This window comes from Camelus dromedarius, chromosome 33 (genome assembly GCF_036321535.1).
Source record: "Camelus dromedarius isolate mCamDro1 chromosome 33, mCamDro1.pat, whole genome shotgun sequence".
NCBI classification, from domain to species: Eukaryota; Metazoa; Chordata; class Mammalia; order Artiodactyla; family Camelidae; genus Camelus; species Camelus dromedarius.
In genome coordinates, this window is record NC_087468.1 from 13,388,690 (window position 1) to 13,411,108 (window position 22,419).

At 47.0% G+C, this 22,419-nt stretch overlaps 1 protein-coding gene and 1 long non-coding RNA gene across 2 annotated transcripts; both read right to left on the reverse strand.

Annotated features, from left to right (window-relative positions):
• Positions 1-1,247: 1,247 nt before the first annotated feature.
• IL1B (interleukin 1 beta) lies at positions 1,248-8,423 on the reverse strand. Its single transcript, XM_010984994.3, has 7 exons — positions 8,356-8,423; positions 7,821-7,882; positions 7,239-7,290; positions 5,315-5,513; positions 4,373-4,534; positions 2,804-2,934; positions 1,248-2,058 (listed from the first exon to the last, which is right to left on the reverse strand). Exons 2-7 carry the CDS (start codon positions 7,865-7,867, stop codon positions 1,846-1,848), a joined length of 804 nt encoding a protein of 267 aa, XP_010983296.1. The 5' UTR covers positions 7,868-7,882; positions 8,356-8,423; the 3' UTR covers positions 1,248-1,845.
• Positions 8,424-13,774: 5,351 nt separating this feature from the next.
• Positions 13,775-18,762, reverse strand: LOC135319860 (uncharacterized). The gene is made up of 2 exons (XR_010378810.1): positions 18,294-18,762; positions 13,775-17,313 (listed from the first exon to the last, which is right to left on the reverse strand). It is a non-coding gene; the product is annotated as an uncharacterized LOC135319860 (long non-coding RNA).
• Between the last annotated feature and the right edge of the window lie 3,657 nt (positions 18,763-22,419).

Genomic DNA, 22,419 nt, shown 5'->3' on the forward strand with positions numbered 1-22,419 from the left:
TCACAGCCTAACCCTGTGGTCCGCCTGACACAGACTCCAAGACATCAAGTCAAATTCACAAGCGTTTGCCTCCTACTCTAGCTATGTGGATGGGATCTCCATGAAAGGTGATCAGAGCTGTGGTGTGTTACCTGCTGAAGGTGCAGACAAATTGACTTCCCAGCCCACTGGGAAGACTTCCTACTTCCGGTTGTACTTCTGTGCTTGGTCGAGTAGGGGAGGGCCCTGGCTCTCCTCACTCAAAACATCTGTGCCTCCGCAGCCCCACCCCACCCCAGGTAACCCCTGTGTTCAGTCTAGTCAGTACTCTCCTATGGCTCTCTGCCTTACATGCGCTTAGGAACACATAGGCAGGCATTTTGGACGTGCAATGTTTTTTTCTTTTACGTAAATGGTATCATTCTGTACTTATTGTTCACAGCTTGACTTTTTCTTGCAGTGATTTGCCTGGATCTCTTTCCATTTCAGCGCTCTTTTTCTTTTCGATTTAACCTATTCCGCCCCAAAGGACATTTAGAATGTTCCCAGTTTATTTTGTTAAACTTTTCATAAACAATTCTAAAAGTAAACATCCTTGAACATGTTCCTTTAGGGAAGACACCAAATAGCGGAACTGCTGAGTCATAAGGCACATTGAAAACAAATTAGACACTGTCAATTTTCTCCCTGAAATGGCTGTGACAGTGTATTCTCACATAGATCATTTAGACTCTGCTCCTCACAAGGTGAGATGCCTTCATATTCTTTCTGGCGTGTCCTCCCTTTTGGGCCTGAGAGAGGTGCGTGGAATTGTATGACTCAACCAAGGAAAGGGGACACTGTCACTGCTGGGGCTCCCAGGGGCACCTCTGCTTTCTTCCCCAGAGCAGCTGCCTGCCTCCCTGGAATCCTCTTACATATTCTGGACGGGCACCTCTTGGATGCCTTCTCATAACAGTCATCCCGTGCTTTGTACTGCAAGTAGGAAAGAGAGAGAGAGAGCTGGGAGAGGGGCTCTGCTGGGTTGTACGGCCTCCGTCCATCCACATACTGTGTCCTTGCTTGGACAGCTGTGGAAAAGGAGGAGGAGAGGGTGTTGGGACGGCCACTGAGGACCGTCACATTTCAACAGCTGTTTCCCCCGAATAAGTCTTTTTTTTTTTTTTTTTGACAAAAGGCTTTTAAGAAATGATCACCATTTGATTTGAGTAGGTCCCATTTATCTTTCTTTTATGTCAGAGGCAAGGACTGTCAATGACCACATGGAAGAAATTTTTTTTTATCAGTGAAATTTATTTCGGAATCATTGAACAATCTGATCACACTTCATTCATAAATATTCCCCTTTAAATAATCTGAGCTTATATGTTTTCAGCCTTGGTGAAAGGACTTGATTGAAAGATGGTGCACGAACCCAGATTAAATTGGTCCCATAGATATTGAAGACTAGGGTCTTTCACAGACACTGCTGCTTCTTGGGGCCCCCTTGAATTAAATTAAATAGACTAACCCATTAATAAATAAATAAATAAATAGTTAAGTGATCACTTATCAGAAGCTGGCACAAAGGACAGAGGATTTCTTTGAATCAAGTGCGCCGGGGTTTCCACCCGCCTGGCGCGGAGTGAGTAGAAGAGGTGAGAGACGGCTGGCTCAGGGGATGGGGTCTGAGGATGGGCGCTGGGAGGAGGGGCTGTTCCTGCCGGCTGATGGGCAGGAGCTCGCCTTAGCATTAACGTAGGGAAGGTGGCTGGGCATTGATTAGACAACAGTGAAGATCAGGCTGCAGCCATGTTCAGACCCGATCCCCCTTCTGCCAGCCCTCGGGTGACTCCACGCATGTGGACTCTCTGGACCCAGCTTTCTTTAGGGAGAGACGATTTCCATGGTGAAGTCAGTTATATCCTGGCCTCCTCTGGACTGTCCTAGGAAGACGGGTCTTTGTTCAGCTGTAGAGGTGCTGATGTACCAGTTGGGATACAGGGCAGACTCAAATTCCACCCTATCCTTGATTTCTGTCTTGTAGAAGACAAATCGCTTTTCCATGTTCCTCCTTGGATAACTTTTGGGGTCCAGTGCCTGCAGCAAAACAGAAATAAAAATATTCGTGAGGGAGGGTCAGAGATACTCTACTCTGGTCTGGACAAGGATGTTCTCCAGGTTGGCTAGAGAGAAAACGGGTCAGCAGGTCACAGACCCAGAGTCGGACTCTGGAGTTACCTTTGTGACCCCAGCCTTCTGTATTGCGACTGGAAGGAGACCTTATCCTTTTCTGAAACTTCGTATTGAATGCTGGGGAGCATAATATGGGCGGGAATGTTTTTAAAAAGTGAAAATGAGTTTAAAGCTTCTAGGAGGACCTAGGTTCCAGGGACTTTTTCTGAATTTGTTTCCCGTGGCTCTGGCTAGAATGACTTCAACTTGGAAATGAAGCTTTTGCTGGGAAAGCTGGAGAGGGGAGGTGTGATTTGGGGAGTGGAGTGGAGATGATGACAGGTGACAGATCCCTTGAATCGATTAAGTTCCCAAAGTGTCATCTGTCAAATGGAGCAGCCCCAGCAATGTACAACCCTTCCAGCGCTAACACTGCAGAATCTGCCGGGTGGTAACCACGGCAGGATGTGAGGACACCCGCACAATGGTTTCATCCTCTGTGGTGGGAGTGAACGTTGCGTGCACTTAACACTGACATTAAATGTATTTACATATATGCAAAATTGTCAAGGAGATCTGCTCCCAGAGTTCTGGGGGGAAGAGGTAGCTGACTTGGAAGTGGATGATGGCTAGGGGTGCCTCAGAGGAGCCTGAGAAGGTATCCACTTACCTCCAGCTGCAGGGTGGGCTTATCCCCTTTCATCACACAAGACAGGTATAGATTCTTCTCCTTGAGGCCCAAGACCACAGGTATCTTGCTGTTGCTTTCGTCCCCTTGCACAAAGCTCATGCAGAACACCACTGGGGAAAGGAGAAGGGCCTAGTGGTCAGGGACATGGAGCACCGCAGGGTCGGCCCAACCACTGGGCCCCAAGCCCAGGACTCATACAATTTAGCATCCTCTGTGGGAACCCACACCGAGGTTCCTGTGGCCCAACAGACAGGATATCCTGGCTTCTCACAGACAATAGCCAGTTCAGGTGGTTACATCAGATTTTTCCCCAAAGATCTAGAGGCTTCTCAGAGCCTCATCACAGTGACAGTGAAGAATTAGGGGGCTTGGGGAGGGGAAGGGTATATCTCAGTGGTAGAATACATGCCTAGCATGCATGAGGTCCTGGCTTCAATCCCCAGTACCTCCATTAAAAATAAATAAATAAACCTAATTACCTCCCCGCCATCAATAAATAATAAATAAGTAAAATGGAGAAAGAGAAATATAAAAAATAATAATAAAAAAGAATTAGGGGGTATAATTTTTAGAAACTGAGAACAAGAAAGTCATCTTGTCCCTGTCTGGTGATGTGCCCATCCACAAGAGCCGAGCAATTTAATCAACTTGGAAGTGAGAAAAGAGGTTAAACCGGGCTCCCAAAAGAGATCAGGCATGAATCTGTCTCCAGAACATGCGGCAGCCAAGCAGAGGAACTTGAGAAAGGATGGGCTTAGCTGGGAAAAGGGGATCCAAAGAGAGACACTCATTTTACTCTTCCTCAGTCACAGCTGCCTCACTTGGAGGCCACCAAGGTCATGCTCAAAAACCAGTTCTAAAGAAACAGGATTGTCTTGGCCTGGCTGAGACCAGGAAGCTTTCTCCAAGGTCACGAGCCTTGGGAGAGAACAGGCCGCTCCCTTCAGCTGCCCCCTGGGCTGCACCACACGGTTCAGCCACAGTGGCAAGATTACAGGCAGATTCCCCCAACGAATGGGCTCCCCAGACTCGACACAACTGCCAGTTACAGAAGACAGATATCAGTTCCTGCTTGTCAGTAAGATTTCCCTCTAAGGAACCATCTGGTGTTGGGCGGGAAGGGCGTTAGGGGCCAGAGGGAAGCACTGGGAATGAGGAGGGACACATTATCTCTTCACCATTCTAGTTTCAACCTCAATGACAGGCAGAAGGAACCCACAGGCAGTTGGGTCATGTCTATCAAATGACCCCTTTCTCACAGAAGCACCAACACTGCACTACCGTTAAATAACTTGGCTGGACAGTGGTCCTGGGTGTGCTGGAGTAGTCTAATTTCTCATAGCCCCATCTCTTGCTCAAAAATGAACGTGCTAAGGGACTCGGTCTGGCGTCATCGCCAGGACCAACATAGAAAGTTTATCTGTCCTTCATTATACATTTTTTTTCACTTCTGTTGATCATTTGCCTGAATGTTCTACTTGGTGGAAAATGTAGAGAATTAGCAAGCCACCAGGAGGCCAAGAAAAGAATCACGACGTCCCCAGTTACCTTCTCGGCTCATATCCTGTGCGAGGAGGTGGAGAGCCTGCAGCACACACGGGCTAGCCAGCACCAGGGACTTCTGCTCTTTGTCCTGGAGTTTGCAGTACAGCGACTGCACGGCCGCGTCGCACACGAAATCATCAGTGCACGTTTCAAAGGTGACAGGCTCTAAAAGGGGGAGCACATAGGTCATTTAGGCAGAAGATTAGAAGGGCAGGCCTGATGATGTGAGGCAGGTTTCTCAGAGGACATCTGAGAACGCACAGCCGAAGTTTGATGATAACGTTGGTGGGGAGGAAGTTGGGGTGGGCCAGAATGCTGGACCTGGCATCCTAAGATGGGGGTTTAAGCTTCAGCTCTGTTGCTTGCTGTGGTCTAGCCATGGAGTGACTTCTGTAAAATGGCAATGACAATAGAACTGGTCCAGCGGGGACATCATGAGACTTGCAGGAGATAATGTACGTGAAAGCACTCTGAGAATGATTGGATGCTTTGTCGATGTGAGTAGCTATCAAGGTCCTATTTCAGGAAGAGTTTCAATAACTAAAAATGAGACTAAAACTACATCACCAAATTGAACTTTATATAGCGAGGTATAGCGATGTAACTTTTTGGGTACCATTTTGTGCACGTCTATAAATTCTAGAAAAGCTTTCATTCTTAAGATTAATAGCACCATCAGCCAGTTACATCATCATTTCATTAGAGAAGAATTCCTTAAAAAAATCTTAAGTGAACAAATAAATCTGGCAGAAGCCAAAAAAAAGAAAGAATCATTTCAACTAAAAAGATGATTAATTGGGTTTCTAGGCATCTCTGTTTTCATCTCATCTCTAGGCCTTTTACTTTTAAAGGATTTCAGCTTTGGGGGAGTCAGCTGTTGAGATATGGCCTCTGAGAAGGAAATGACCAGAGATTTCGTGTCTGTCCTCAGCTCGCACTCAGTACCTTCTTCAAAGATGAGCGAAAAGATGTTCCTCAGGTCATCATCCTGGAAGTACTGTGAGTAGGGACACTTGCTCAGCTTCTCCATGGCCACGATGACCGACACCACCTGCCTGAAGCTCTTGTTGTAGAGCTGGTGGGAGATCTGCAGCTTGATCCCCTCATCTCCCAGAGAGCCGAGGTCCAGGGGTTGGACGCAGCACTGTGGAGGGACCAAGGAAGTCAGTGCGGTCAGGTGGTTGGACCAGAAAACTCTCATTTTGATGCGAGAGAGGAGGAAGGAGGAGATAACAGAGCTTCTAAATATGCACCTTCATCTCCCTGAAGCCCAGAGAGGTTAAGTGGTTTACCCAGGAGCACGTGGCCAGTTAGACGCAGACCCAAAACCCGAGTGTGGGCTTTCTGATGTCCTATATAGCGTACTTCTAGAATAAATCCCATAGCTACTTAGTCTTTTCTTACACATGCCACATGTAACCATAAACATACACTTTCTTACACTTTTTATCTTTTTGTAAACCTAAGGCACTAACACTATGCATTTAATTTTTCATGGCTATGATGATCATAGTATTTTGGGTACATCTAAGCTCAATCAACAAGTCTTCAATTATTCTATACACTTTTTTTTCAAATGCTGTCTCATAAGCATCCTGCAAATACTTTAAAAGTGGTTAATATTTATGAAATAAATTTATATTTATAATTTATAAATATTTATAAATTTATATTTATAATTTATAAATAATATTTATGAAATAGTTTCCCACTTTTGCCTTTTTCAGAGAAACTATAATTGTATTAAGGCTTCACTGAGGTTGCCCCCAAGGCATGATAATGGTTTAAAAGCTTGAAGGACGGTTAGAGAGACCTCCAACAGCACAGAGGAAAGCTGGAGGGGAGAGGAGTTCCTGCCCAGAGCTGAGGCTCAGGAAGAGAGAGAGCCCAGCTGCTGGGAGAGGCAGTGGGAGTGAGGGCTGGACCCAGAAGCTGCGCTCCACCCAGGGCTGGAGGGAACCAGTTATACTGGTTTTAAAGCCTTTAAAGAAATGTACTTTTAACAAGACTGAAGATTGGATTATGAAGCTGGGGGAGGCTGCCATGAAGTAAAAGAGTCAGAGAGAAATGGCTGCCCATGTAGCTGCACGCACTGGGCTGACGGCTGTACCACCTGGGGAAGCTATTGGGCCTCGTACAGAAGAGAAGGGGCAGCTGGAGGTCAGCCTCGCTCCCTGAAAAGATGCGAGTCAGAGAAACACTCCTCTGCTGGGATAAACTTCCCCGCCACTGACAGTAGCTTAGAACTGAAGGTTACAGGATGCCAGAGTCTCCGACAACATTCAGCTCATGGACCTGATTTTTCAGATGAGGCCCAAAGAGGATAAAATGACTTGTCCGAGATCAAACGGCAAGTGAAGGATTGTCTTGCAACCCCCAGCTCGTCTTTTTGTTTACATCATCTGCCCTTGTTGTCATAAACTCCACCCTAGGGAGCCAAAAAAGATTCCACCCTTAAAGAGGCAGATATGTTTGTTCTCAAAGTCATCTCCTCTGGGTCTCAGAGTTCAGCTCAAGTGATTAACGAAGTTTCATCACTTTTAGGGCTGCACACCCCTCCTGAGAGGAGAATCAAATGTGCTTTGAAGCCTTGACTGTCTTCCTACCAGGAGACAGCAGAAAGTATTTCTGCAGTCATTCCCCTCACCCACCGCAAGCGTGGCCACTGTCACACAGCCTCGGTGAGCGACTGTGCTGACTGCGTGGTGGCCAGGCCAGCATGCCATGCGGCCTGTGTCTGTCTCACTGGAAGAGGAGAAAGTCACTGCATCACAAATGCCATAGGAACAAGGTGACCCAGACCCCTTTCCTTGATTCTTTCCCATGTCAGAGCCCCTCCACGTGTTGACAGCTAAGCCCAAGGTCTCACCTTCATCTGTTTGGGGCCATCAGCTTCAAATAACAGGTCATTGTCATTGTCACTGTAATAAAAACAGAGAGATTGCTCAATTATGTCTTGTGGACAAGATTATTTTTCCTTCCCTGCAAACAGTCTTTACTGTTAATAGGAAACTGCAAACAGCACGTTCCTTAAAGCTGCCTGAAGCTGGCAGTTTCCATGGTGACGTGTGTGGAACAGCAGAGGAGGCAGGGCTGGAACCCCCGTGGCTCTCTATTGGATCCTGAGGTCTAACTTGCAGCCCAGTTAAAAATCTGAGCTTTCTTTCTCACTGAAGCCAAATTTTGCCAAGGGAGCCCCTGCATTGTCCACTTGGCGTCTTTTTGTCCTGTTTGCCATCTGCAAGCAGCCCCTGCAGCAATTTCTGGGGCCTGTGGGCCCCAAGGCTGGGCTTGTAGTACAAAATCAGTCTTTAAACCAGGTTACCTTGGAACCCTGCTTGCCACCAAAAGAGGCACTTGGGGGACAAATCTGGTCTCCAAGCACAGATAATATTCCACTCTTGAAAAGGGGAGCCCTGCTCACATGACTGGTTTCAGTCCCCCCACTGACCTGTAGTAAGCCATCATTTCACTGGCGGGTTCAGGTACTGCTGCCATGGCTGCTTCAGACACCTGTGTAAAGAGGAGAAAATGAGCCACCGCTTGCCATGCATGTCCCCACAAGGGCTGCCCTGACACACGTTTCCCTCAGCATCTAGAACACGGCGGGCACGCAAAGAAACAATCTTTGAATGACTGAGCGAATGCATAGAAGAGCCATCCTTTGCATTCAGAGAAAAGCATTTGCTAAACCAATTTCAAGTCAGGAATGTATTTATTAGGGGATCTGGGGCAGAGGTCTGATACGTAATGATCAGATGTCAGCTGCCAGATAAGCAGTCTAAATTCTTACCCCAATATTTTGCAGATTATAGCAGATTATAATACACCTGGCATTTTTGCAAAAAGCCCAGACCTCAGGTAGAGAGGGAGGGAAGAAGGAGGAGAGAGAGGTAGAGAGAGAGAGAGAGAGAGAGAGAGAGAGAGAGAGAGAGAGAGAGACACTCCCTTAGGACCTAAGTCATAAGGAAGAGTTAACGCGATACCTGATCACTGAAGATTGGCTCGAGAGAAGATTCCTCGCTTGGCTGCTGTGCCTCTAGGAGGTATGCTGTCTGCCAGTTTCTCCCTCACTGTTTTATGGCCTTCAAAAGCAGAAGTGGAGAGCTGAGAAATTTCCCCTTCTGTCAACTGATTTCACAACCAAGTTGAAAAAAAAAGAAAGAAAAGAGGATTGTTGGGAACTTCTGGGAGAGGATAAACTGCAATTACCCTCCAATCCTTGGAAAGGCAAGTGGGAGCAAATTGTGACACATTTTCGCAAATGTGTCATCATGCAAATATACTTGTTTTTTCCCTGAAAACTACTATGCAGATGATGTCAAACCAAAATACTGGGCTTTCCTAGATTAGAAGAATGTTTTAATTTAGGATCTCTGTGACAAAGTGGAGGGCACACAGATACACCCGAACGCTCCCTCCCTCACTCCCTGAAGTTTAGGAATCTTTCCACTTGGAGGTGGATTAAGTGGGCATAATGAAGTGATGGTGGCCCTGCCAGTTCCAAGCCCAGGGTGCTGTTCTCTACCTGGAGGGCTCCAGGTCAGTTACCGGAGCCTCTAGGGAGACCCTTCATCTTGCTAGGATGAGGCAGAGAAAATATTGTGCGGGATGCAGGCTCCCAAGGGGGCTGGGGGAACCTTGGAGACAAGCTCATCCAACCCAGGCAGGCTGGTATCCTAGCCAATTGCATATGGAGTCTACATCAATGTTTGATGAACAGTGGAACGGGCCTGGATTAAGAACATATTTGAAAAGATTGTGAATAAGTCAAGCTTCATGATCACAATCTCTTTTTAAAGTGCAGAGGTATTTTTTGCCTAAAAGAAATTTTCTGTTAACTCTGAAAAGTAAAAATGTTTTTAAAAGAGGAATATCCAGCTGGGACTCTCCTTTGGTGACTCCAAGAGTTACTTGACTTTGTTTTTTTCCTCTCTAGCTTTATTGAGATGTAATTCACATATAACACTGTGTGAGTTTGAGGTATACAACATGATGATTTGATATACATATATATTGCAAGAAGATTACCGTAAGAGGTTAGTTAACACAGCCGTCACCTTGCATAATTATATATATATATATATGTATGTATGTATGTATGTATTTGGTGGTGAGAACATTGAAGATTGCCTCTCTTACCAACTTTCAACTATATGTTACAGGGAACTTAATAATAGTCACCATGTTGTACATCAGATTCCCAGAATTTACTTATCTTATAACTAAAAGTACGTACCTTTTGACCCACATCTCCCCATTTCCCCATCCCCTTAACCCTGGGCAACCATCATTCTTTTCTCTGTTTATGGATTTTGCTTTTTTCCCTTTTTTAAGATTCCACATATAGGTGAGATCATATAGCATTTGTGATTCCCTGACTTATTTCACTTAGCATAATGCCCTCAAGTTTCATTCAGGTTGTCATGAATTTCAAAGTTTTCTTTTTTTATATCACACTAAATTATATATATATGTATATTCTTTGTAATATCTGAACTCAGGAAGTGTGATGCCTCCTTTGTTATTCTTAAGATTGCTTTGGCTGTTCAAGATCGTTGGTGGTTCCATACAAATTTTAGAATTGTTTGTTCTATTTCTGTGAAATATGCCATTGGAATTTTGATAGGGATCACATTGAATCTATAGATGGCTTTAAGTAGTATGGACATTTTCACAATATTAGTTATTCCAGTCCCAAACAGGGGATCTCTTCATTTATTTTTGTCTCCAGTTTCTTCTGTCAATGCCTTATAATTTTCAGCATACAGATCTTTCACTTTCTTAGTTAAATTTATTTCTAAGTATTTTATTGTTTTTGATGCTATTGTAGATGAGATTTCTCTTTCCGGGTGTTTTGTTGCTAGTGTTTGGAAATGCACCAGACTTTGTTTAACTCAGACAGTGGCAGAGCACCTGCCTACGGTAGCCCTGGTAGGAGGAATGACCAGGTCGTAAAGGGTGCGTGGAGTCCAGGAACTGTGCTCTCTCTACACCTTTGGGCATACCTATGTTATGGCACTTATTACAGCACTGAGTTGAAACCTTGCTCACTTGCCTGGGTCCCTTAAGGGTCTGTGAACTCTTTTAGAGCTGGGTCTAGCCCAGTATGTGCAAATTCAGGCAGTAAAGGTTTGCAGCCTGAGACAGTGAGCAGGAATTTGACAGTGTTTTCACTCAAATACGCGTGCAGTGACTCTGTGCCAAGGCCTGGGCTTGCTCAGCCTTGTTCGTGGGAGAGAGCTCCTGACTTTTACAGGCAGGAGGGAAAGAGACTCTACTGTGGGCAAGGATAATGCAGTGGACTCACTAACCAGCCTCCTGATTCTTAATTGACTCCCAGTACCTTGATATCAGGAAGGCAGACACAAGAATTCCATCTTCAGTAAGTTGTATGTTCCACCGGGAATCTCCAAGCTACATCCTGCTCAGTGCAGCCATTTCTTAAGTGCTGGGTGAGCAATAGTCAGTTCTCAACTCTGAGCCCTCACGAAATTGGGTGTGTGATTCTGCAGACTCCCCAGAGGCCCTGTCTAGGGAGCCCGGTGGACCTGCCTGCCTCACCTCCACAGGGTGCACTTTGCAAACTAACCCTGGTCCCCAAACCTCATTGAAGGAATGACCACCTTCCTCAGACTCTGTGCAGAGGTCCACGGGACCTGGTGGTCTGGTAGCTCTGTGCGCTCTCCTGACAGAGAACTCAGAGAGACCCTCGGTTGCTGATGCAATTAGAAGCTGAGTGAAGGAGGAGGACAATCAGTGATAGGAAGGAAGGCATGCAAGGGACTCGAGGGTCATTTCTGAGTTAATCCATTCTGTTCCTGGGACTTGAGACTGGGGTCAGGAATGAATCTACTTGTCCATTGTCTAGTATCTAGGGTGTGTGAGCCCTCATTCTTTCGGCTCAAGGGACATTTTTGGAGCCATGGGGCAAAGCTCTTGACGTAGGAGTCTCTGCCATGTCTCATCCTGACCCTGTAGCCTGGACCCCAAATCTGGCAGCATCCTGTCCATCTTAGGAAGTGAAACCTCTTATTGAGTCAAGCAGGTGTGTTGCGCAATGCATGTATCAAACCCCGTCTATCCAAGGAGACCATTCAGGCCACAGCACTTCCTTCCGGTTCCTAATAAGCAGAAAACATCTCACTACAGAGAAAGTTGCACTGAGGGCAGGTCTGGAAGAGTGACGACAGTGGAGGTGGAGATGCAGACCAGGGAAATGGACCAAGCAGAAGTGGGGAGCTGGCAATGCCAGAATGTCACAGGGAGCTCCACTCTAGCTTTTGGGGAATTCTTCAGCGACTGAGTCAGCACAGCCTTTCTCAGCCACAAGTTGCCCTCTACCCTGGTAGGTCATTCCTCTGAGATGGGAGACTGGCATTGATTCAGAGCAGCCAGAGCCTTGGTACCATTTTATGCCTGATCATGGGTTTCTCACCTCTCTTATCAAGGTTGGCCTCACCCAAATGGTCTTCGATCATTTTGAACAAGAAGATAAGCAAAATAATCACGAGTTAGTTCTTACATCATCATGATAAATGTAGGAATGTCTGCTCTCTGCCCTGGGTCATTCCTTCCTTGTTCATTTACTCCCTTGCTCACCGTTCCTACCATTTTCCCCAAGACCCATCTCATCCTTGGCTTTGATGTCCTAACATTGCTCATATGAGTCTGTCATTTTCCTTCCATTGTTTATTTCCATGGGTCTTGCTGGCATCTGAAAGTGTAAAGGATGTCTTGTGTCATTAACACCTGTCTCCATAGACACCTCACTTCTTTTCTTCCTGCTTTCGGGATGATTTCGGATTGGATGGTCTAATTTTTAGTTTTGAGTCCTCTGCTCTTCCTCTTACAGCATTATTTCAGTTGGGTCTGCCCCCCACCCCCTTGGACCCAGGTGCTCAGAGAGGGGACACAGACTCCAGAAATGCTGTGGTCTCTCCCCTGGTCTAGAACAGGGAGGGCTTAGATGTACAAGCAGGCGGCTGGCTCTGGTGAGGTAACTGGTCTCCAGTGGCCTCTCCCTGTTGGCTGAGTTATTATTCCAGCTCTGAGAGGCCAATGAAGACTTGTACTTCCTTTGGATCCAACTGTAAAAGTCCTGGGTTGGGGGGGAGGTGGCCTTTTCCCTCTGTATCTTTTCTCACACATAATGGATATAGGAGAGTGGGCTACAAACACAGGATTCTGATACAACTTATACCAGGGGTCTGGAAACATTATCTATAAAGAGCCAGTTAGCAAATATTTTAAACTTTGTTGCCACTACTCAACTCTGCCCTTGTCGTGAGAAGGTAGTCATAGTTAATATGTAAACAGATGGGCTTAACGGGGTATGTCCTGCAGACTTTAGGATGCGAGTCCCTTTCGTATACCATTGTATTATGCCATTCTTCTTGGATATAAATTTAGAAACTACTTTTTACTTAAAAAAAAAAAAAGCGGTCCTTGCTCATACAACTCAACATCAAAAATAAAACAACAACAAAAAACTAACCCGACTGGGCAGAAAATCTGAATAGGCATTTTTCCAAAGAGGAAATGCAGATGTTCAACAGGCACATGAAAACATGCTCAGCGTTGCTAATCATCAGGGGAATGCAAATCAAAACCACAATGAGATATCACCCACACTTGTCAGAATGGTATCATCAAAAGAACATAAATAACGAATGTTGGCTAGGATGTGAAGAAAAGGGAATCCTTGTACACCGTTGGTCGGAATGTAAATCAGTGTAGCCGCTATGGAAAACAGTACAGAGATTTCTCAGAAAACTAAAAATAGAACTACCATATGAGCCAGCAATTCCACTTTTGGGTATATATCCAAAAAAAAAAAAAAAAAAAGACACTAATTCGAAAAGATACATGCACCCCAATGGTCATAGCAGCATTATTTACAATAGCCAAGATATGGAAGCAACCTAAGTGTCCATCAACAGATGACTGGATAAAGAAGATGTGGTATATGAATATATGATAGACTACTACTTAAGAAAGAAGGAACAAAATTTTACCATTTGTGTTAAGTGAAATGTCAGACAGAGAAAGACAAATACTACATGATATTACTTGTATGTGGAATCTTAAAAATACAACGAAGTAGTGAATATAACAAAGAAGAAGCAGACTCACAGATATAGAGGAGAAACTAGTGGTTACCAGCAGGGAGAGGGAAGGGAGGAGGGGCAATTTAGGGGGAGGTGATTAAAAGGTACAAACTATTATGTATAAATAAGCTACCAGGATATATTGTACAACACAGGGAATATAGCCAATATTTTATAACAACCAAAAATGGAGTATAACCTTTAAAAATTGTGAATCACTATATCTTATGCCCATAACATATAATATTGTACATCAACTATAACTCAGTAAGAAAAAGTCAATGTGAAAAACAAGTTAAAAATAAAAAAGCTGTCCTTTATTGAGCACCTACTAAATGCCAGGCACTTTTTTCTCATCATCTTATTTAGTCGTCACATAAACTTTCAGGTAGATAGTATTGACCCATTTCACCTATGTGGAAACTGAGACCAATAGAGGTAATGTATCTATGACCACACAACTCGTAAATGTTGGAACCATGACTCAAATATTGGTTCGCCAAACCCACACCAGATGCTTTTTCATCTTTTTTTTTTTTTTTTTTGGTTACAAACATTTATTGCCCGCCTCTTGTGTTTCCAAAGTGCCCAGCTGTAAACTCCTTTCTCAGTGATCCGGTTGTATTCGGAACGATGTTTAGGCAGATCGTGTATCTGCCCCTAAGTGTTTCCATATTGTCCTCTTAGGATTAGGGTGAACTCCATTCCCTTGTCCTCCGTCCTCTTCCCACCTGGCTGTGACATATTATGTGAGTTTGCTTCTTTCTCCTTCTTCCAGGGTGACACGGGGACTTTCCAGCTGGGTTCTGAGTTCTCGCTTCCCTTTTCTGACTTTCTTCCTTACTCCTCTTCATTTTCTCACCTGCTCCTGGCAGCTGTTTGCGTGATTTCCTCTGTCCCTTCCTTTTCCCTTCAGACTTTGTTATAGCTGTCAAAACAGTCCCTTTAGGGTTTCTGCCCCTGGAATCTTAGGCTTTGTTTTTATTTTTAATAATTTTTTAAATTGAAGTATAGTTAGTTACAATGTGTCAGTTTCTGGTTTGGGAGTTTAAGCTAACAAACTTTTAAATGCGATATGTCCTAGCCTCTATCTTGACAAACTTTTCTTCATAATGACGACATCAAAAAATATGTGTAAAGTTAACACATACAAACAAAACTAGGTTAAACATCAGATAGCAAATTACCATTGAGCATGTCTAAATTGATGGGCCAGAAATATCTGGATTAGTAATAAAGATATATATTGCATACATTATTTATATTCATCCATAAAACTTACTTTTCTTACCATCACTTTATTAGGCTTTGTTTTTTAAATGTTGCTTAAAAATGCTTTTCTCCTAAAACTGATGATAAAACACTTCTCTCCTTAACTGTGTCTCCTTGTGTCTGTGTTCTATTCGCTGATTGTTACACAACTGAAGGTGATTTGGCCATTTCCTTCCAGGGCTTAGTTAATTTCACTTCTTCTCTCACTTCCTCCTTGTTGGCTGGAACTGAGTTTTCTCTTTTCTGGGAGAGGAAGTGCTCAGCAAGGTCACTCGGGAATTGCTGGATGCATCGGTAAAGTCTAGGATCTCCTCTAATTACTGAATGAGAACGTCTGATTGTGTAAAGGTGTTATAAAAATTCTGCCGAAAATTTAATATGATGGATATAGTCCAGAACTCATTGACCTCTGACTTGGGGTTTCTTTCTCTTCCTGACATCAGAGGGTTAAAAAAAATCTTCCAATATTTCATAAAGAACCAATGAAGCTGTCGCACAGGGTCCACTTTTCAAAACAGGTTTTTACAAGGAAGGATGTTTTATATGATAGTTCGAGAAATGATCTATCACAGTTAACAGATGATGCACACAGCAGAAAATTACATTCGAACTAGTTGTCATTTAAAAAATATCCTTCTTAGGCTTTTTGTTAGTATACATGCCCATCTTCAAAGTTTCAAATAATACCAAAGCATTTGGAGTAAAAAGAGGAAGCCCCTGCTCCTCCTTCCCCACTCTTCTCTCACTGGATAAGCCACTCGACCAAAAAGCATCCCAGTCACTCCCACCCAAGGTCTCACCCGTCCATTGATTCATGACCCACCATCAGTTCTGGGAAAGGGTCTTTTTTGACTCCTTCCTAAATGCCTGGGATCTGTAGATTTCTCTTCATCCTCATGCTTCGTTGTGTAAGCCTTCCTCCTTTCTCACCTAGGTTACTTCAGTCATGTCCTAATTGGTTCACTGGCTGCCATGGCAACACCTTCCATCCATTCTCCACACACCAGCCACAGAGACCTCCCCATAAAGCAAACCTGGTGATCAGACCTTTGCTCAGATCCCATCCTTGGCTGCCCAGCCCCTTTGCGGATGGTTGCCGGCTCCTGAACATGGCAAGCTGGTCCCACCACAGAGTCCTCTGCTCTCTTCTCTAACCCACACACGGCCCTTCCACGCAACTTGCAGTCCCTTGAATGTGATCATCTTTCTGTGATTTTGCACCAGCTGTTCTTTTGGCCTGGAACCTCCTTCTCCTTTTTGTGGTTTGGCCAACTCCTAGGGCCTCGAGGCTCAGCTCACGCTTTGCCTGCCCCACGTCAAGCCCCTCCCCAAGCTGGGTGGTGGGTGCCCTCCTCTCTGCCGTGTGCCCCTAACACCCTCTGCAGACCTCCTTCACGGTGTTGTATTTGCTTGTCTCCCTTACTATTAATACCTGTTGCAGGCCTGGGATCCCAGCACTTGTGGCCATGCCTGGCACATGACAGGGCTCCACAAAAGAGTGTTGACCCAATGAACGGAAGCCGGGAGTGATCATGCCACACCACCCTCACGGCGTTCATCCTGAGCTAGCTTCCTCTGATAGGAAGGTGCTTCCTTAGATAAGAAAATCTTTGCATCAAAAGCAGAGACTCACCAGAAACAAACGTGTGTGTGTGTGTGTGTTTGTGCACAGAGGAAGGGGAACAAAACCACACACAGCATGGTCGCCATCCTTGAGAGTTTTTGCAAATGTCCACAGTCTGAGCTGGAATGTGGCAAGCCCGTGGCAGACGTGTAACCTCCATGGAGGAGTCTTCTGCCCTTTCCTCTACCCACCTGGGCACGTGAGAGGGAGCCGCCCTCTGGCTCTCTGTGAACTGGGAATGCGCTGGGCTGCACGCTGGGCTGCTCCTTGGAGACTGTGAGCTCTGGTGGGAAGGGCTGTCTGCTGCGGGGCAGAGTGGAGGAGCGGAGGGCGTCAGGGAAGGCATGGGGAGAGGGTCTCCTTCCTCTGCACAAGGAACTATCAGGAAGAACAGGGCAACCTGGTGTCCACAATGGTGGCCATTGTCACCTCCTGGCTTGGGACCCTGAGGGGAATGGAGAGGCACCATCAGACATCCTGGGGAGAGGGCGGGCTGGGGCAGGAGGAGGGCCCTGCTGGGCACAGGGAGAATCTTCTTTCTCTGGGAGCCCTCGTGGCAGCCTGGGCCAGGCCTCTGAGCCTCGGACCTGCCTGGAGCCCCCTGGGGGGTGGGCTGGGGGAAGAGCAAGCACTTCCTGTCCTGCCCAGAGACTCAGGGAGGAGGCAGGGATTGTGGGCTTGGCAGAAGCCTTCCCTCCTCCTCAGACCTTCAGAAGAGCTTTGCTGAAGGCCGGAAGGTGGCCTCAGAGACTTAGGGGAGGGCAATGCCCCCGCTCCAGGGCCGATGTGGCAGAAGCAGTTGGGGTCATCGTGTACCCAGCAGAGCAGCCACGTCAAGAAGGGTCCCCAAGAACCACTTCGGCACGTGGGATATTCTGGGCTGAAGGCAGTCGAGACTCAGCTGATCAGGAAAAGCCTTTTACCTCTCCCTTAATGACCTAAAGGAATTTAGAAAGGGGACCTCTATCAGAAGGTGAGCTCTTCCCAGAAACAACTTTTTAACTGAAAGATTTATCCACATGGCAGGGCAAACATGACTTATCTGCCTTGTCCCCTTGGAAGCCCCAGGCCCCTCTCCCATCCCTTAGCTCAGGGCGGCATAGAACCTTGATTGCCCGACTGCCTTTGAGTCTCATATTTTTACTTTATTTATGTATGAAATTAAATGAGATTTTTTTCTCCTGTTAATCTGTCTTATGTAAATTTAATTATTAGATTAAAAAAAAAAAAACGACAAGGGAAGAAGAGAAAAAAATTTCCACCCTTATAGAGTTCTCACCACTGGACTGTCCCCCTGTCCAGGAACCCAACTGTCACTTCCCTGTCCCTGAAAGCCTTCCAGAGCCGGGCATCTGGAAGGTATTGTACTGCGCAGAGGGAGGCATAAAGAACTGGGAGTTGGGACCGTGCATCAAGACATGATATGATGAGGGATGACCGTGTGTGACTGTGAGTCACGGGAGGGCCTGAGTGCCTGGGTGGCTTGCCCTAGGCTAGTCCAGGCGGCTGATATCGTCCAGCCAGGGGCCTGTCCACGTCTGTGGGTGCAGGGTGCTTGAGATCTGGGGAGCACAGGTCCACAGCCGTGCTTGGGGTGCACCCTCAGTGCCCCTTTTTTGGGGAGAGGCTTCTGCCATTTCTGTGGATTTGGGGTAGAAGTCTGTGACCTCAGCACGCCCCACTGCAATGTTGTGGGTTAGGGGGTGGGGTCTCCATCGCCAGGGCCCTCCCACAGCCCAAACTTGCTGGCACTTTCCACCCCTCGGCTTTTATCTCTCAGCCCTCCTCCTTCCTCCTGCCCACCACCCCCAGCTCACAAACCTCTGCTGATCCTTGACCACGTCAGTCTCGCCCCTAACTGAGGGCAACCTGGTTTATCCTTTTCTCGTTAAGATCTCCCAGTGCCCCCAGCTCTCACCCCGCCTCTCCACTTCCAGCCACTCTGTGGCACGTTACTCCTACGGTTTTCTTCTCAATGTCTGCAGCGACCTCTTCTCTGCCATCTATTGATGATCGAAGCAGGCTGTGTTCCTCTCCTGTCCCCAGACCAGGAAGCGTGATGGACAATTGTCCATCAGTTGGAAACTGATCAGACGAGTCACCCCTGCAATCCCTGGTTGCTGGCTCTTGCTGGCTCCTGTGTTAGCTTTCATTCTTTGTTCTCCAAAGGATGCGGGCCCTAGAGACATTCAGTTCAGGGCCTTTGGGTGGGCGACTTGTGTCCCTGGGTCCTGCCCGGAACGTTGTGCTGCCCTGGCTGACCTGGCAAGTTTCCCTGCCCTCTCTCACTTCCGCATGGGAGTTCCTTTTGAAATTGCTTGTTCAGTCCGGAGAGTGACCTTCGCCCAACAGGGTCCTACTCCACAGGGGCTTAAGGAACCCAGGCCTCCTGCTCAGACATCTCTGACTAAGCTCCTCAGGTCAGTCTGTGGCCGAGGGACCAGCCTGGCCCAGGGTCCAGCTGCAGATCCGGCAGGTCACAGACTCCCACGCAAATGCCCAACTTCCGGCTCGACTTCCTCCCACCCACGCTGGGTGATGAGATGGAGAGAGAGCGGGGCCTACACCGTGCCCCTGGGGAACCCCAGGACCCCGAAATCCCAGCATCAGTTGGGGGCCACGCTCTTCAGACCGTTCCTGACACCAGGAGTTGGGCCCGCTTGTTGTCCTTTAACAAATGGCTTTGTTGACAAGGGGACCAGCCTAGTGTGAGTGGAGATGTGGGGAAAAGGGAGTAAGTTCTCAACGTTTTCTCCCGCCCTACAGCAGCCTTGCTGACTGAGCGCACATTGTTCGATTGTCGGACCACTTAGCTCTTGCATCACCCTGCGGGGAGCAGCTGGTCTGGGAACTCCAGCAGGTTCCTTACCTCCCTCTTTCCAGAGGCTGATTTCCTAGGAGACGTTATTTTAAAGTATCCAGAGTAAAGAGGATTCAGGCTCACTGTCACAGGGCAGGGAGATTTGCTCTTACTTCTTTTAAGTTCTAGTCAAGAGGGAAAAAAATCCTACAAACAAGCAAACAAACTCGTCACATCAATACCCAGAACAGAACTGTTCAACTTACTCTCCCCCAGGTGACAAGCCTCCTTGTTGGTACGCAGGGAGCTGCTTTGAGCGTGACTATTTTTTTTTTTTATTTTTAAATTTATTTTTATTATTTATTATTATGATTTTTTGCAGGAGGAGGTAATTAATTTTATTTATTTAGGTAGTTTTTTGATGGAGGTACTGGGGGTTGAACCCAGGACCTCATGCCTGCTAAGCATGTGCTCTCCCACTTGAGCTATACCCTCCCCCTAGAGTGTGACTATTTGGGAACCCATCTGACCCTCCCCATCAATCTGTAAGCTCCTAGGAGGCCTTGACAAAGTTGTCCATCCTTCTTTCTCTTGTGACACCTTGCTTAGGGTAAGCACTCAACAGATGGGCCGAACTATCACTGAATAAAGGATTCCAGAAGGCACTCGGTGGGTGAGTTGGAAAGACCAAAGAGGGGATTAGTGAAGTTTAGCCCTTCTAACCGTGTCCCTGGAAGTCACTCCCTTCCTGATGAGAAGACTTTCCTTCCTAATGTTCCCACTGCAGCCGTTGAATCTCTGATGGTAGAGATGATCCAACAGGGATCGCTGGCTGTGAGTGAGTATGTGTGTGTTAAGACTGGGAAGTGTTAACTGGCAACACTGACTCCTACTGAGCTCGCTCGGCCTGGGGCTGCAGTGAACATGGGGAATCCTGCTCCCCCGTGTGCGCGGCTGCTCCTTTGTCTCCTTGGTTCCCTGAGGCCTTTGACCAAATGGAACCTCCAGTGGGTTCACCGCACAGGGGCTTCCTGAGTTTCCCAGCATCCTCCACAACTTAGCATCCTTCCTTCCCAAAGGGTATCATTACCTTCCAATATAGTATTTTCAGCACTGCTGGGAATACAAAGATGAATTAATCATGGTCCCTCTCTTCAGGGAACTTATCTTGAATGCAAGGAGTTAATTCTCAATGTGGAGTAGGTGCTCCTTGGGTCACCCCCAAGGCGCCTCCTGGAAAGGCTCCATTTCGGCAATCATGCGCACAGGTTTCCTCCTCTCTGACCACAGCCTTCCTGCTTTCTCACTCCCATACTCTCAAAACACCAATTATTCACCCTTATCAGGACACCGTCCCTCTAACAGCCCTGCAACGTTGCTTCCTTATCCGTCTGGTTTCATTTCTATGTGCCATCTTTTCAACCATTTTCTTGCTGGTCTCAGCGGGCTTTCCCTTTTTCTTCCCCAGCGCTCACTAGACGAAACCCCAGGCCTGGCTGTATTCATAGTCGGCTTCCTCTGAATCTCCAGCCGGGCTGCTAGGGGCTGTTGGAGAAAACCATCTAGCCTTACAGATGGCTGTCGCCTGGATGCCTGGGTGCCGCCACCCACTGGGCTGTCACACTGCCCAGCAGTCCCATGAGGCTTCCCTAGGTGTCTGTCAACAACAATTTCAAATTCTCCCCACTGACCTCAAATCCTGACCCCACCACTCTCACGGTCAGTGTTTGAAACTAGACCCCGTCGTAGGAGACCTTCCTGAGCATCTCCCACCACGCTTCCAACTTGCAGCCCCGCTGCCCCGCCATTCCCTTGTTGCTGGGGTGGTAGGGGGGTTTCCTTGCACCCAGGCCCTGAACCTCCTGACTCACTGCCATGCAATAAAAAGTGTATCTGATCTTTGTCCCAGGCTTCTGGCAGGGAGCTTTGAAACCCATGGAGTCTCTTCACTGGCTCGTGGCAGATCACCTAGGTAGCTTCATACCAGAGCCTGGTTGCCAGAAGGACCACCTAGGTGGTCAGAGGGTTGGGGCTTCCTCCTGGCCTCCTGGGAGGGGAGGGGGGCTGAAGACTGTGTTCAAGCATGTAGCCAGTGATTTAATGTGTCATAGGTACGTAATAAAATCCCCCAAAACTCTGGACACTGGTGCTTGGAGGAGCTTCCTGCTCAGTGCACACAGTGACGTCGTGGGCGGGTGATGCAGCCTGAGTCCCCGGGAGGGCCGTGGAAGCTCAGTAATCCCTCCTAGACCGTTCCCTGGATGTCTTGTCTTCCAGCTCGTCCTCCTGATCTGTGTCATTTACAATAAAATTATAGTGATTTATATAATAACACAAAATAACAATAATAGTAGCACGTTCCTGAGTTCTGTTCTGTGAATCTCATGGGTTGTCAAACCAGAGGGGTCATGGAAGCTTCTGAATTTATAGCCAGTCAGAAGTGTGGGTGGCCTGGGGACCCCTGAAGAGCAGCTGGCATCTAAGGTAAGAGACTGTGCCTTTTAAAAAAGTATTTTATTTATTATTATTTTATTTTGGCAGGGCGGGAGGTAATTAGGTTTATTTTTAGAGGCGGTACTGGGGATTGAACCCAGGACCTCGTGCATGCTAAGCATGTGCTCTACCACTGAGCTTCCCTCTCCCCATGAGACTGTGCCTTTTAACTTGTGGTGTCTGCTCTAGCTCTGGGTTGGAGCTGAATTGAAGGACACCCGGTTGGAGCTGGAATGGAGTAGTCATCAAGGCCTTGCTGTTTCCATCTCTGCCTCGCATCTTCAGCCACCTCCCCCCTGCTGGCTCCTTCTCACCAGACCTACTCATGTCTTGCTTTTCTAAAACAAAGCAAAACAGATGAAGACAACGTCTTTCCCCTGCTCTCTGCCTAGCACTTTGTTTCTCTTAAAAGGGTGCCTTCCCTTGCTCTTCCTCCCCTTCCTCAGCCCTCAGCAGTTTTGCTTCCTCCCACTGCCCGACGGAAACTTCTCTCATGAAGGCCATTCTTGGCCCCACAGTTGATGGACAATTTTCAGCTCCTCCCCACCAACCCCCGCCACCTTTTAAAACTTGACTTCTCAAGCAGCATCTCACACCATTGACCATTTTCTTTTCTTCAACGACACCACTGCCACCACCCCTGCCCCAGTTTCAGCAACGCCACATTGATTTCTGTTTGGCCGTTCCTTTCCAGGCTCCCATGTAGCCTTCTTCTGTCCACCCCTTGACCATGCACCTATTGGCCACTTCC

Coding starts and splice junctions, on each gene's coding strand:
- IL1B (XM_010984994.3), bottom strand. CDS start 7,867: ATGGCAGCAGTACCTGAACCCGCCAGTGAAATGATGGCTTACTACAG. Junction 4,535..5,314: donor TTCGCTCATCTTTGAAGAAG/GTACTGAGTGCG, acceptor TCCCCCTTTTAG/AGCCTGTCACCTTTGAAACG. Junction 2,059..2,803: donor AGCCCACCCTGCAGCTGGAG/GTAAGTGGATAC, acceptor GTTTTGCTGCAG/GCACTGGACCCCAAAAGTTA.